We start from the raw sequence: 16,244 nt of genomic DNA, 5'->3' as shown, positions 1-16,244 counted from the left end.
AAACAAGGCCGTAGCCATAGTCAACACTAAATGTCCCATATACAAATTCATGAACAGATGGAGTTATATGTTTATTGTTATTTTATATTATTATTACTATTATTTATATGTATTGTTTATTAATAGTGTACAGTATAACAAGCTTCTTCCCATTTTTTGTGTTTTTCTATCTAATACCATTGATACGGGATGAATAAACTCCAACCATAACTATAATCATACCAACAAAAATCTAAAATAAACACAGGAACAGGCATGCAGAAATCCAAAAATAAAACTCTCGTTGGGTGCGAGTTAGAAAAAGGTGTCATGTCCCCCTCAAAGTATATTATGATTATGGCCTTGGGTCAAAGTAACTCACAAAACCACTTTTTCCTCCCGGCTGTGAGGAGCAACAATTATTTTAATTACACCAGGAAAGACTATAAATCATAGTAACATGGTAAAGAACGTACCAAACAGATTATAGATCACATACACTCATTTAAATAGGATTAACATATAAAGTGTATTTTATTTACCCCATACGTATAAATTGTATTTTATTTACCCCATACATATTTGGGCCGCTTCATTCACATCCACTTGGTTTGTTCATTTCTTCATGTTGCATTATCCTTCTGATGGTTTCACAAAATGTTATATATATATATTTGCATTATCCTTCTGATGGTTTCACACAATGTTATATACTGTACATTTGCCGTGTAAGCATTGGGACATGGGTGCGTTGGGAATGTATGATGCACTTGTATGGAATAAAGAGTTGTCTCTCTTGTCCGTCACAGTGTAGAACACATCTTACATTCAATATAAAGAGTCACTACACTCAACAACCTCTAAGGCTTTGGAAACCTGAAATAAGCAAAGATAACAGGCTTTAGTCATGGCACTTCTGTGATATGCGGAGTTGTGTCACCACGCACGACCTTCTCAGAGCTGGAGTGATGATTGACACATGTCACCTGTCAGTCAGTTCAGTACCCACTGTGCTGTGCTCACAGTGTGAAGAGGTGGTCATGTGACCTCTCCTGTTTGCTGGCTGCCTGGGGCGGCGGGCGTGAGGAAGCGTTGGAGGTCTTCGGGTCGCGTGGCAGGTGGTCGGCCACCTTTGCCCTCTCCTGCAAGAACTTGTCAAACTCTTCAGAGAAAAAAGGGGAAAGAACCAATTTGGGTTAAGTTCATCACGCCATCGAGAGCATTATATGGCATACAAAAGAACAGACAGAATGAGAAAAGAAGAGTAGTTTATGCGTAATATTTAAAGATCTCTCACCATCACTGGTAACACCCTCCGTATCACCTCTCACAGGCTGTAACAGAAAACAACCACTGAGTGACAGAATATACACTGTACTTAAGCACTAAATAATCTACTTTTTTGTTGTGAAGGAATCTTAATTCATGAAGTCCTTCTCTAGACCTGAAAAGAAATAGTGTTTTTGACATGAGGACAGGACAGGACAAATACTTGTTGTTGACCACCTGATGGCGCACTTGCACATAGAAAAACCTCAAATGGAGCCAGACAAGAGAAATAGAGAAATACCTAAGTTTCAATGGACTGACTGGAATGTTCTTTTTAAAAGACAGAGAAAAATATAGAATTAAAGTGGCAAATATAAATATATCAAGGGTGTTGAGATGAATAGACTGTCATCTAGGACTTTAAAATAGCCCTGTGTCATCACATTTATACATCCCAATCAGACCCCATAGAGGAGCACATTTAGATGTGTCTAACCATTGAGAAAACCACATACGAAAACAGCTATTTAGGTTATTTCAGAAACAGCACTCTTCACTGCAGCTTAATGTACAATCAATCAAATTGATACGATAATCACTTGTATTTAAGACATTCAAACCCGTAGACCTTTTCCATGCACAAACGATTCTGTCCTCATACCATAAATAGTGACAGCAAAAATAGCTTGTTTGGCTTTGCTTTTTTTCTTTGTAACTGTGCAGCAACATCACATAAACGATTCTAGCCTAGTCATCCAGTATATAGACCACACATTTCACACACACATAACAAAAAGTGTTATGCGGATAGATGGATGAAAGGTATATTTTGTGTTGTGTTTGGTAATATCAACTTAATGAGTATTTTATTTGATCGAGAAATGAGAAAGGGAACTTGGGCACTGCATGTTTGAGCCAATCACTCTGTCACTCACCGGTTCTGGAGAGAGCCAATTCTCGATGTCACTCATCGCAGCTGTTCGAGGAGCAGGCATCTGAAAGAGAGAGAGAGAGAGAGTGTGTGTGTGTGTGAGAAAGAGAGTGTATGTGAGAGAGATAGAGAGTGTGTGAGGGAGGGAGTGAGTGAGAGCAAGTGCGTGAGAGTGAGAAAGAAAGAGAGTGTGTGAGAGAGAGAGAGGGAGCAGCCATCAGAGAAATATTAGATTAGTGACCAAGCGCTACAGTTCCACTTGCTGTTGAGACATCATTACAGCCCATTCACTTTCAATTTCCATGCATCAGACTCCTTTACAGCAAGAGCTCACTGCACAGTGCACACGCATGCTTAAATCAATATGGGACTCAAATCTGCTGCGCTAATGGCGTTTATTGAACATAAAACCAATCGATTCATCCATTGATCATTTGAGAAGCGAGCGGGTTCCAGCATGCAGTGGGCCAACAGAACAGACAGCAGAGTGCATACGCCAGCACATTTGGTGTCATGATCGCCCTCAGCAGAAAGAGTGGTTGCAGTGGATGACAACCCCATGCTGATTCACGAGGGCCAAACCACTCATTTACTGCGGTTGATTCGAGTGCTCCTTGACAGCACAGCATTTCCATTTGCGCAGCCCCAGACCAAAGTAGTTGATTTGTAGAGTAACGGATGGCTTCGTTACACCCACCAATCCTTCACTGTGCATCCAGCCACACTCAGCGGCTGCCTGAGCCCACACGTCATCATCCTTCACAGACAAATGTGCAATTTGGTCACATCAATTATGTCACTCCAAGAACTGACACATGAAAATACATTGCTGAGGAACTTAAGCATTTGTGCTGCAAACTTGATATGGTGTTGACTTTGAACAAATACCGGTATATGGCTCATTAAACAACCTGCCTATCATTCTCAGAACTATCACAAAATCAAAAGTTCGAGGAACAAAATGTCCACGACAACTCAACAACTAAATCTCCAAAATGGTATACTGAACATTCTAGAAACTTCTAATGAGACAGAGATCCCTGTATTAATTATTTAGCAGCACACTGAGGTAAATCCTGTTAGACAGGGACAAGAACCTAACTAAGGGCCTCCTTACACCAAATAACTATGACATTTGTGAAAGACTTTTGAAAGATTGTAGTCTTTTGAATAAAGCTTGAATGGAAGTCATTAGTTAAAAGACTCCAATCTTTCAAGAACCTTTCCCAAATCTTTGTGTCAAAGTTGTGTGGTGTAAGGAGGCCCTTAGCTAACATGAAATGAACTAATTCAGTGGAACGTAACATGATATGATACTGTAGCAAAGATGTTGGTGGTCATTAGATGCTTGTGTATATTTCCAGGAGTCATTTTGACTCAAGAAAGACTAAACAGCTTGGAGGTAATATATCTCTCTTGAGATATCATGCTAAGAGTTTGTGAGATGTAAATATGGAACCCCCGGTGTCCAATGGCAGCCGATCAGTGTTTACTTGTTGACCTATGTTTGGTGGAATGTCACAGTGCATGACCCCTCTGTCTATAAACACCGCAGTGTATGTAAACACCCAAATATGTATGACAGCTCAGTTTGAACAAACTAAATGGCACAGTTACAGGGGACATAGTGTTGTGCAAAAAAAGCTAAAAAAAGTTTTGGTCAGTCAGATTTCTGAGCTCATTACTCCACAGTAAAAACAGATTAACCTACTTTAGCCAACCTACTGGCCAGCAGATTCCCAGCTCGCAAGTTACCATGTGTGTACTTTTTTGCTGTTTTTGTGAGTGAATCAGTGAGAGCGTAGTTTAACAGTGGGACTGACCGCGCCTGTGACCTGAAGCCGAGTGTCCAGAGCTTCAGCCAATCCCTCCACAGCCCTGGGGTCCTCGTAGCGCACACTGGAACACAGGTGTGGAAAACAGTTAGTACTTTGTAAGGCTTATTGTTAAAGATATGCCACTGAGAACAGAGCCTCTCAAACAGAATCTAGCTGTTAGCTGCTTAACTAACAAAGTCAGTCTCTCACAAACACAAACACACGCACAAACACAAACACAAACACACACAACACACACACACACACACACACACACAACACACACCTCTTCCTCTGCTCTGCCAGAGAGCTACCCCTGGTGTTAGCAAACATGTCAAACTCTTCTTCCTCCGCTGCGCCTGAGAGTCAAGTAAGATGACAACAAGGAAAGAAAAAAAAGAAAGACAAAACAAGTCACATTGAGGCTGCAAATCCAACAGTTTGTACGTACTGCAACCGTTACCAATAAAAGCTTAGAGAACATCAATAAATATTGAGTCACATTGTTGTTCTCTCTATTCATGGGATTACATGGGGCTTTTTCTTCATAATGACCATTCTTGTAAATTCAAATGTAATCAAAATAGTACAGACACAAACAGCAGATTCAGCACACAATGAAGTGGAGAAACTGCCAAAGTATGAACTACCTGACACACAAACAACCACTTACTAGGATGAGACGTCTGATTGGAGGGAGCCTTGACGGCCAGCTGACTGACAGGTGGGCTGGCCACTGACTGATAAGAGGGCGGGGACACAGGGCTGAGGTCGATGAGGTTGTGGCTTCCTGCTTCAGGGGTCTGGCAGGGTCAGAGGCAGAGCAACAGGAGAGAAACAACAGGAGTGAGAGAACAGGAGACAGACAACAGGAGCAATTCTCTATTTTCGTTCTTTTGTGATACTACTGTGTTATTTGTAACACTAGCTTTTGACAACACTGTACCCAAACAGTCATGCTAATAAAGCTACTTTGAATTGACAACAGGAGTGAAACAGCAGGAGCAACCGTGCTGTTAGTGTTAACAAAAGGGACCAGGAACTCACCACTGTGGTCGTTTTTGGTGCACTGCACCTCTCAAACCTGAGGAAGCAACACAGCAAAATGGTGAATGTGGGTTAAACATGTTTTTCAGGTGATACTGAATGAAATTATACTAACAGTCCAAAATGACAGCAGAAGAGGGGAAGCATGTGTCTACATAGTTGGTTAAGGGACACAATGTTACAGAAAGAGAAAGCAAAGACACTGACCACGGACTCCCAAGAAACAAATGTTTTTTGTTTTTTTTTAAGTCAAAACTGCCTGGCTAGTAGCCATATGTAGTTGATTTATACACAGACACACTTTCTTGTTATTGTCTCTCATTTTGTATAGTAGTCTTACAACATTTAGCATCAATATGAATACTGGAAAACTATTGATCATTGCCTCAATGTGTTACACTAAGATCTCTGTTGAAATTCACTGAGAGTAAGACAAGAAGAACAGAGATATAAGAAAGAAATGCACAGAGAAGTAAGAGACAGGAGGAGGGTGAGGAGGTGAAGGAGTGCGAGAGAGAGAGAGTAGTCAGGGAGAGAGAGAGAGAGAGAGAAAGAGAGAGATGTGGCAGCTGAAGAGAGGTGTGAACAGTGGGGGGTCTAGTGGAGGTGTGAACACACCTATCGTAGCGGATGAAGGCGTTGTTGAGGTCATCATTGACAACCAGCAGCTCACCAATCAGGGCTTCGTCCAACAGCCGAGGGATGAGCTCAACCACTCGTTGCTGCATGCTTTTACACACACTGTTCAACTGCTACTCACACACACACACACACACACACACACACACAATCATTAGCAGATATGTCAGTAGTTTACTGCTACATGACAAACAATAAATTCAGTCATTGTGCAAAACAACGACATGACAAGCACACAATGCACACATTCAGGGATGAGGAAATCTGGACAAAGACAGAAAGAGAAAGAGAGTGAGTGAGTGTGAGAGTGAAAAACAGTGAGTGAGTGAGTGAAAAACAGTGAGTGAGTGAGTGAAAAACAGTGAGTGAGTGAGTGAGTGTGAGAGTGAAAACCAGTGAGTAAGTGTGAGAGTGAAAAACAGTGAGTGAGTGAGAGAGTGAAAAACAGTGAGTGAGTGTGAGAGTGAGTGAGTGAGTGAAAGAGAAAATGAGTGCATGAGTGAGTGAGTGCGAGTGTGTGAGAGAGAGAGGAGGGAGGTATAAAGTCCAAGGGTCAGACCTGCAGCAGCTCTCTGTCTGAGGCCGTGCTCTCGCTGCTGTTGCTCTGGTTGAGCATCTCCGTCATCACCCGCAGGTTGCCCTTCACCAGGTCCAGCTCCGACTGCAGCTTCTGCCTCTGAGTCACGAACAGACCACAGCACAGGTCATTCACAGCCTCCCTCACAGACTGCACACATTCACCTGCCCTTTAGCAACCAAGCACCGAATTACAAAAAGCTAAGGCACCCTTATACTGCTATACCTTCACAGTATTAAGGACTCTTGGAGTTTCTAGCAACATGCATTCCTATGCAAACACGAGTTACATGTTTTCCAGAACATTCTACACATTTTATACCGTAATATGGTTTTGTTTTTTTAACTTGCATAAAACACTGTCCAGCCGTTTATACACAATATGGTTAATACACAGGAAATTACTGTAGAAAGAATCCTACAATCGATTAAGTAAATTGATGAGTCACTACGAGGTTCTGTGACAATCCAAGCTGCATGAGTCAGCCCGACGGATGAAGGGTGTGTGAAGCTAGTGCTGGGAACAGAAGCCGTGGCGGACCTGCTCTGAGGATAAGGAGACGGGTCCGTCTGTCGGTGAAGGCGGCTGGGAGTTCTGGGGGGGAGCTGGAGAAGGGGTGGGGGCCTGCGTCGGCGCTGGGACTGTCGGGACCGTGGACGGAGTGGACGTTTCATTCTCTGGAGTGCTCTGAGAGAGAGAAGGAGAGAGTAAGGAATGGAGAGAGAAACATTGACATTGAGATATGTAAAGAGAGAAGGAGGGAGAGAAAGAACGAATGATAGAAAGAGATTTAAAATGACAGGAAACACACAATAGAGGCTGATGTAAGAATGAATTATATGATAACGGGGCTAGTACAACATTTACTGAGGAAGATTAGGAAGTCCAAAGTCCCCTCCTAGGTAAACACAGTATGACAGTCACCCTTTGTGGAGTATGGATGGGCGACAGAGCGTCCAGGTCAGTCATGGGGAACTCCAGCCCCCTCCGCCGCAGGTCGTCATACACGCACACCACCCCGGACAGGGACGGAGAGTTCCGGAAAGCATCAGCCCAGGCCTGACAAATAAGAACAGGAGAGTGTTACACACCAATACAGCCAGGAGAATAACTCAAAGGGACCGAATTTACAAGGAGGCTGCTGCCTGTCCATTTTCTTAACCATTACAGTCTGATATTCACTCTTACGTATGTATTCACAGTGTAAATAATGCAGGCGGGGGTCTAGCTAGCAAGCAGGTAACCAAAACATTTACAATATGCCTGGAGCATACATGTGATCTGTGATGTTGTTAGGATAGTTGGTAAAACACGGTAAGGAGAGGAGTGCAACTTATTTATTTCATTTATCCAAACATGATCTTGTATCATTATTGTGTCATGATCTTCATGTGAACGGATGCCCTCAGCACCCAAACCTGTTAAAATGTGGCTGAAAGTAGCTAGTCAAAGGGGAAACATTGGTGTCAAGTTTTGTTATTTCTCTGTTGACCTTTTTCTTAATTCGTCACACAACACAGAATCAGAATCTCAGGGTAGAGTACGCAGGGAATCCCCCAGGAAGGTTGTAATGCTGTAGCACAATCAACACAGACCACACAGATTCAGCATAGCAACTATCAGTGCGCCAGAGCAGAGACACCAGACGCAAAGCAACAGTGCACTCATCCCATGCAGTGATATTCCTGCCTAATGTAAATACAACAGTCTGGACCTGTGGCTGCAGAGAGTATTTCAATGGTCTTCAGGTTCGGCATCACTGTGGTTTACAAGAGGACTTGGAAACCACCAGAGCATATCTTGAAGATACATCTCCAATTCTCTAATAAATATTTAGTGAAACACTGCATTGTATCAGATAGGGCTAAACGTTGTTGGAAAATAATCTAATTGTGATTTTTCCCCCCGATATTGCGATTGCGATTTAATATGCGATTATTTTTAAGCTTTTTATCTTCTGTATTAATAAACAAATACAAGCAGTATACTACATCATAGTATACTGCTTGCTACAACTTAACTTTTTTAACTACATCAGTCACATTAGTAGGCCTTTATTTGTTGAACTTCCAGCCTTGTAACATGCAATAATTCGTATATGTTTCTATTTTGCATTGTATCATGTGCATCTACTGGCAATAGTGTTGCTGGTAATAATGTTGCAAAACGGACCTGGATGAGGCTCAGCACCCTGTCATGTAACACGGCAGGTGGGTTGTTTTTGGGGAGGATGGCTCGGACCAGCACTCCCTCCACAAAGTCCCTGGTGCACACCTGGACATGGAACCGGTGACCACAGTTCTTCACGCACGTCTCCAGCACCTGGAGACCCAAAGACCACACACAGTGATTAAACTCAAACTCCATGCAGATAAAAACCAAGCTTCTGTAACACAGAGGACCAGGAGCCAGACATGCCCACAGAGTGTAGCACTGTAGCTGCCTGGCTACATTAGCTGCTCGCTATAGTAACTTGAGCTAGGTAAAACCGATTGTTTTCGTTTTTTTTTTTTTTTTTGTACCGACAGTACTCGGTGACCTCGAGAAATGGAGATCTATGTAGAAACTCGCCGGATTTCTCCTTTAACACAGAGGAGCAGGAGCCAGGCATTCTCTTAGGAAGATCAAATCCACTCATGGGTTCTCCAAAACCCAAGGGGTTGTACACAATATGCTTTTCAAACAAAGATTTCAGGCTGATTGATTGCCCACACGAGTTCTTCAGTAGAACTTCAAATGTTGTGCTGTGGGAAAATGAAATGACGGACGCTTCCTTTCCAAGAGTGCAGGAGTCACATCTGCAGACACATCTGCAGACACAAACCCCAGTTCTGCCCACACAAACAAGACACCAGCCAGAACAAAAACAAGCTCACGCAGAACGCACAGGAGTGTGGGAGTGCAGACTTACCGTTAGTGCTAGCATAACCTCTCGGAAGTTCTTGTTCCCCACAATTTTCTTCTTGATGGCCTTCATGGCATCTTTGGGTCTGTCAATTGGAAAAGGCAGAGGGCATGATTTAGAACCCACTGGAGTTCACTAGAACCAGTTCCTCTCTTCTGTAGACTTAAGAGACTGGCTAAGTTGAAGAGAGAAAACACACACACACACACACACACACACACACACACACACACACACACACACACACACACACACACACACACACACACACACACACACACACACACACAATTTAGCTAATAAGTGTCTAGTCAGTCATCCATATTGCTTTTATCTGTCTAGGAGTCAAGGGTGGCTGCAGTGAGGGATGAAGAAAGCCTATTTTAGGAAACAGCATTCAATCAGACAGAAACAAATGAAGCAAAAACGGCAAAGGGCATCTTTAATCTTCACCAGTCACTAGGGGCAGGAATTGATGCAAAGGTCATTAGCTGAATGAGATAGAAAAGAAGAAAAAAAGAAAAAAAGAAAGAGTGAGAGAGAAAGATGGAGAGAGGGAGAGAGAGAGAGAGTGATGAAGAGATGGATTGAGAGATGAAGATTAGCAGCTACCGACCCATCCTCTGTCTCGTTGATGATGTCACAGATCTCCATGTTGAGGCCCCAGTCCTCCGCCTGCAGATTGGAGCCGGTGGCTCGCTCTGGAAAGGAGACATGAGGAGGAAGGAATGCCGTTACACTCAACAATCTAAATGATTTGACAACACAGTACGAATGTAGATAACAGCAATGACTTCTCCAAGACCTGATTAGGTTCTGTGAATGCTAGTCACACTTAAGCCATCCTTACACCAGAAGACTTGATTGACAAGATTTGGAAAATGTTGTAGTCTTCTGAGTAAAACTTGAATGCATTAGTTAAAAGATTCCAATATTTCAAGAATCTTTCCCAAATCTTGTCAGTCTTCTGATGTATGGTTAGCATTAGTCATTGTTTTATCATTATTTTGACACTTTCTGCCAATAAATAGAGTGATGGATATACAATACAGGTGCACTAATTGACTGCACTAATTGACTGCACTGTTTGAGACACCTGGAACTCACAGGAACTTTAATGACATCCCATTCCAATTCTAGAGGCATTAATATTGAGTTGGTCCCACCTGTGCAACCTTTAGCTTCCAATCTTTTCAGAAAGAAGGTTTTAGAGTGCAATTTGTTGCCCATTCAGTCAGAAGAGCATTTGTGACGTTGGACAAGAAGGCTTGGCTTGCAAGCTCTCTTTAAATTAATCCCAAAGGTGTTGGATGGCATAGAGAAACCTGTTCTCTGTGGGCCAGTGAAGTTCTTCCAATCTCACCCAAAAACATCTTTATGTAGGCTCTCACTTTGTGCACTGTCATGCTGGAACCGAAAAGGGCTTCCCTGAACTGTTACCAAAAAGTTGTAAGCATAGAATTGTCCCAAATGTCTTAGTATACTGTCGCATTAAGAGTTCCTTTTACTGACCCGAGCCCAACCCCTTCAAAAACATTAGGCCTATTACATCATTATCCTTTCACTAGCATGACTGTCCAGTGTCCACCGAGCCTAAAGCAATGTTATAAAGACATGTTGAAGTGACTTTGGTATGAAAGAACTTGACATGAGAACATGGTTCTCTACACCATCAAACACCTTTGGTATGAACTAGAACAGACAATGTGAGCTAGGTCTTCTTATCCAACATCAGTGCCTGACTTCATAAATGCTTTTCTGGATGAATGGGCAAAAATTCCAAGAGACCCTCCAAAGTATTGTGGAAAGCCTTCCCAGATCGGTGGAAGCTGTTGCAAAAGGGGGACCAATACTATAGTAATGCCTATCGATTTAAAATGGGATGTAATTGAAGTTCCTGTGGGTTCCTGTGGGTGTAACTAATGACATCCCAGTACATGTGTCTACAGAGTGTAAGCCAAGCTAGTCAAGACTTGAAAGTCAGTATGCTCAGGATAGAATACTCCCTTACAGAGTTGAGAAATTCCACTGAGAACTGAGAGCACGGCTTGAGCTCCAGTCGTTTCCCCAAGGGAGGGAACTCTCTCAGCCTCCCTCTCCCCCTCTTCCCATGTGATCCATACCTCAGAATCTCATGAGGACCTCCCTCCCATGGCCTCTGTGGTAAGTGCTTATAATTCCCTAAATCCCCCCTTTGCACACACACACACACACACACACACACACACACACACACACACACACTCACACACACTACTTCATGTGACTGTCAGCTGCTTTTGCCCACATTCGCTCAGAGGTGGATGAAGCATTTCTGACACTACAGTGAAAGGGAAGGGAGGATGTGAAAGAGCTGGATGACGACGATAGAGGTGACTGCACGCCGAGTGCATGAATGATGTCACCAGGCAGGCACATTTGTCAGCAGGCATTGCAAAACACTGACCCAGTAGCTGTACTGGAGAGTAAAAGTCACCCAACAGCGGTGCTAATGAATGATTTGCCATGTAATTCAACCAGGTCCTGTGTCCTCATGACCCAGTTAACTGAGCTTGAACTGAGCCTTGACACTGTTAACTTATCTGTTAAGATAGAAAGAGACCTACAGATATTGTTACAGGCTAGATTCCTTGTCATGTATGTAAAGAAGAGAAGAGAAGACACGAATGACAGAAGAAAAAACAACATTTAAGAAACATCACAGTGCAGTGCACACTAAATGGATTAAGATGAATGATTTAGTTACTTTTTAACGAAATAAAAAATGCTATAAACAAATGCATAGTAAAGGAAAAGAATTAAGGACAAACATGAATGCGGGGAAATGACACGAAAAGTGCCATTCTCGCCGTCAGGTTCAAGAACACTGTAGGCCCTAACTAACTGAACGGTAACTTCAGTTCCTTATTGTACAAGTTGACATTTCGTAAGAGCCCGCCCCATGTTCTATTGCCTAGCTGATTCGACGAGGTTGATGCCATTTATCAGAACATTGCCAGTCACATACCATATGCGTCTGTACGCACAAAACTATTGGCCATTACATACATCGATCAAAGACCGAACTTTACTGTGTATTTCGGTAATTGTACAGTGCAATATACTAACAGTAAAATAACTCGTCATTCATGTTAAAATGCATTTTCCTGTGTGGACCATTTGTAGGCTACTCTCAAAAGAACCAGATTCACCACAGCGTTGGTCTCAACCTTTGTAGTTTTTCTTCGATGCCCAAGCCAGTGTAAATTGGCGTAGCGTTAATTTAAAGGGGAGGGGTAACATTTGAAAGCAATCATCAAATTTCCTGACACTTACGAATTCGCTGTCCGACAGGAGAAGAAAACGGGCTACCAATGAGAAAATCCATTTTCTGTAATATGTCCTGTTATGTCCAAAGTTATTCCTTTGATCCTACCACCTACTCCTCCGATTTCTGTTCTACAACTGGACTGCGCGCACAACCACTGACTGAACTGTGGACGCGCGATCACGTGAAAGTAGCATGCGGGCCAGGAAATAGCTCGATAAGGTAATTTATTTATGATAACCAGACGTGATAGGGTATACAAGAAAATGTATGCAGAACTCGCTCAACTCGCCTGGACTGTTTACACAGTGAATGCGTATTTACGGATGTTGATGTACAATTAAATATTTTCTAAAGGCTTCCAGTCCATACTTAAACAATTATTTATAAGTGTTTATATACAAGCCTGTGCAAGGAGTAACATAGGGTAGCCTACGAACAGATATATCACATTTGTTAGGTTTAAAAAAATGAAGACATGTTTCAGTATTTTTTTTTCCAAACTTTATTTTATTGACATAAACATTCAAGCAAAAGTGGTGTGATCCACTGTATACATTTACACAAATTATGTGCACATTAGTAAAAACAATACATAAGAAAACTGACAGCTGCAACTTCTGTCAATCACATGGATGGATGAGTACACTCTCAGTGAGAGATTTCCCACTTTCAAATAGCAAAGGCAAAGTGTGTACAGTTGGTAGTAGAATCCACACAAAAGTGGAAATAGCACCGTTCAGTTTTACATTATGCAACAATTATCATGGCTTGCACTGCCAGTAACTGTCACTTGTAAAACTCAATAAGTTAATATATCAACTGAGTTGACTTTCAGGTTAGTAAACTGCAGAATACCTAGAAGCAATACACCTCGAACAGCAACACACAGAGAAAGACTTTCAGCTCCAAACTTAGCAAACATAACTTTTCTTTAGCAACCCCAGGCCATATTTACATCAGTATTTCTTTCCAGGCCTCATGTCCCTCACATCCACATAATAGTGCACGGGCCTGGGTCAGAAGCACGCTCAGGAGTGCGCTACTCTGTGTTTTAGCACTGGCAGCTCCTGCTGTTTCTAAAAGCAGAGCTGGTTTCGTTTGCGGGTCTTCTAAAAATCACTTAAACCCCCCCAGGCCACCGACACCATTGAGGGTGCTCTCAAGCGGTGGGGACGGAACCACTCGCTGCTTTTCGTGGCACTGTCAGAAATAAAAGTGGTTGTCCTGTTTGTAAAGTCTCACTCACTCACTCACTCACTCACTTTCTCACTCACTCACTCACTCACTCTCTATCACTCACTCTTTCTCTCTTGCACTCTCACAAAAAAAAGGAAGGGGGTTGTTGGAAGAAGCAGATTCCAGAGGCTCTAGCTGCCTGGTTGTGCGAGGCGGTTTAGAAAGGCACTGGTCCGTAGTAGGCTGTGTAGGCAGCGACGATGCCTGCTGTCTCGGCCATGTGCTCGCAGGCCAGGTTGACCTCGCACACCTCATGCAGACTGGAACACACAAGACAGACTCAATCAGCTTTACATTCACACACACATCACCATTCATCTAATCAGAGAATACTACTACTTCTCATAAACCACTGATGGATGTAGTAAATCACTAGTCTCCTCAGGGTCAGACTTGAAGTCTTGGCACTTCATGACATAACATCCATGCACCAGACAAACCTCTGTCTAATCTTTAAACATATTCATAAAGCCTGTCATTTACATTCCCAAGCCTCTCCAGGCATCGCATCGAATGCTTCCACCCAACCACATGCCCTGAAGCAAATAATGCACATGTTTAGCTCACGCCCTTGCTGCTTTAACAAGGAGGTTGGGGTGTCTGCTGCAATTACACATGCATGTATTTACATGGGGCTGCTTGCCATATATACTGCGCAGCAGGACGTGTGTCTGACAGCTCTAACAAGGCAGAGGCACGTGTGTGGAGAGAGAGAGAGAGAGAGAGAGAGAGGGGGGAGGGAGGGATGGATGGATGGAGGTTGGGCGGATGTTTGTTTACCTCTCCAGCTGCACGGGGGAGAGGTCAGCGGCGGGCGTTCCGGCTCTCCTGTGTCTCCTGAGGAGGGCAGCGGCCACGTCCCTCTTCCTCACGATCACCTCCACCTCAGGGGCAGCCGTGGTAGCGTCTGTGTTGAGTGGGGAAAAGAGAGAGAGAGAAAGAGAGAGAGAGTTCATCAACAACAACAGCAACAACACATTGCATTTATATAGGACTTTTAAAGGCACCCAAAGCGCTTTACAGTGAAGAGGGAACTATACTGCTAAAAAAAATTAAGAGAACACTTCAGTCATGCACTGGATCGGTACTCTGATACTATTTGGTTCTGAGCACAAGTAAAACTTTTGAGGCGAGTGTTTTATTTTGCAAGAACTGTCAGACATTCTGTGAATTTAGTTTGAGATAGGAGAAAAGGGTGGACGGTTTCAAAAAATGTGTTTTAACAATTGTGGAAAACTGTAAGTGTTCCCTTATTTGTTTGAGCAGTATAGTTCAGCCTTGGAGCCAGAGCAAGCACCCCTGCATTGTAATGGGCTGGTCTTTAATTGCTAGTCTGAGTAGAGCCTGAGTAGGTTATCATATGTACCGCTTCAAGACTCACATATTCACCTCTAATAGTTGAATTGTTAGACTCTGATCACCAATTAAGCTATCAGAATTGTAGCTCTGTAGTAATGGCATGGTATATTACTTCTAGTTGGAGGAGAACCCACCACTGATATGTTGTAAGATGGCTTACCTTCAGTAGACTCGGAGGAAGAGGAGGAAGAAGAGGAGGCGGAGGAGTCAGAAGCCGAGGAATCGGAGGCAGAAGAGTCGGAAGCCGAGGAATCGGCGGCAGAGGAGTCGGAGGCTGAAGAATCCGAGGCGGAGGAGTCAGAAGCGGAGGAGTCGGAGGCGGAAGAGTCGGAGGCTGAAGAATCGGAGGCAGAGGAGTCTGAGGCCGAGGAGGAGGCCGAGGCATCGGGGGCCGCAGCTGCAGCTGCTTCAGGGTCAAAGGAAGCCTCCATGGCCATGTCTGGTCAGTTGAAACAAACACTCAGTCAGGCAAAGACAACGCTGTCTATGCTACAGTAACCCAAAGACCCTCTGTCTACCCTGGTCGTAGCGGAGCACAATTCTCCATCAGTGTCCTCAGAACTGTCCTCAGGTGAGGACGACGGGAAGCGGAGAGAGTGACCTTACCTTGGTTGGACAGGCAGACGGACAGCACGGCGAAGAGGGTGAGGATGGCGAAGGTCTTCATGGTTCTGCTGTTGTTTTCTGTTTTTCGCTTCAGCTGAAAGAATAGGTCAAGTTGTCGTGGCCCTTTGCTTGCTCTTCTGGCTGAACTGCTGCTGGTTCTTCTGCTCTTCTCCTTTCGATGTGTCTTTGCCTCGTCCCTGCCGGGTCTTTATACTGTTTCGGAGCCCAACCGGAACAATCGGGTTCGATTGTGATTGGTTCGGGAAGAGTGTGACCCCCTCCTTTGCACTTGCCACACACACAAGCACACACACAAGCACCCACACAACTCCCAGACAAGCATGCATATTCAGAAACACACCCACAGAATTGGACCGACAGACAGACAGACAGACACACGCACACACACACACACACACATACATGCACAGACAGACACAATATATAATTTTCTGAGGGAAAAAAAATGAATAGAAAAAGTGAGTCAGTAGGGATGAATGTACTGTGATATACTGAGGGTTATTTAAACTAACTCTCTCCACATCCATCTTATAAAGAATGCAAACAAA

General features: G+C 43.5%; 2 protein-coding genes across 3 annotated transcripts; both read right to left on the bottom strand.

Annotated features, from left to right (window-relative positions):
* Nucleotides 1-366: 366 nt before the first annotated feature.
* Nucleotides 367-12,637, bottom strand: LOC125298101 (target of Myb protein 1-like). Of its 2 annotated transcripts, XM_048248778.1 has the most exons (16): nt 12,480-12,637; nt 9,781-9,865; nt 9,171-9,249; nt 8,432-8,581; nt 7,184-7,318; nt 6,800-6,946; nt 6,242-6,358; nt 5,662-5,795; nt 5,044-5,080; nt 4,670-4,799; nt 4,283-4,355; nt 4,003-4,078; nt 2,877-2,936; nt 2,184-2,243; nt 1,277-1,313; nt 367-1,141 (listed from the first exon to the last, which is right to left on the bottom strand). In XM_048248778.1, the coding sequence occupies exons 1-16, from the start codon at nt 12,529-12,531 to the stop codon at nt 999-1,001; spliced, it is 1,515 nt and encodes a 504-aa protein (XP_048104735.1). In that variant the 5' UTR covers nt 12,532-12,637; the 3' UTR covers nt 367-998. The 2 variants fall into 2 exon arrangements, with proteins under 2 accessions (XP_048104735.1, XP_048104737.1); XM_048248780.1 differs by lacking the exon at nt 2,877-2,936.
* A 364-nt stretch (nt 12,638-13,001) lies between these two features.
* Nucleotides 13,002-15,831, bottom strand: bglapl (bone gamma-carboxyglutamate (gla) protein, like). Its single transcript, XM_048248781.1, has 4 exons — nt 15,676-15,831; nt 15,230-15,508; nt 14,491-14,617; nt 13,002-13,970 (listed from the first exon to the last, which is right to left on the bottom strand). Exons 1-4 carry the CDS (start codon nt 15,734-15,736, stop codon nt 13,868-13,870), a joined length of 570 nt encoding a protein of 189 aa, XP_048104738.1. The 5' UTR covers nt 15,737-15,831; the 3' UTR covers nt 13,002-13,867.
* Nucleotides 15,832-16,244: the final 413 nt, after the last annotated feature.

Source organism: Alosa alosa, chromosome 7 (genome assembly GCF_017589495.1).
Source record: "Alosa alosa isolate M-15738 ecotype Scorff River chromosome 7, AALO_Geno_1.1, whole genome shotgun sequence".
In the NCBI taxonomy this organism is placed as follows: Eukaryota; Metazoa; Chordata; class Actinopteri; order Clupeiformes; family Clupeidae; genus Alosa; species Alosa alosa.
The sequence above is the reverse complement of the archived record's forward strand: the minus strand, read 5'-3'. Positions and strand labels throughout refer to the sequence as shown.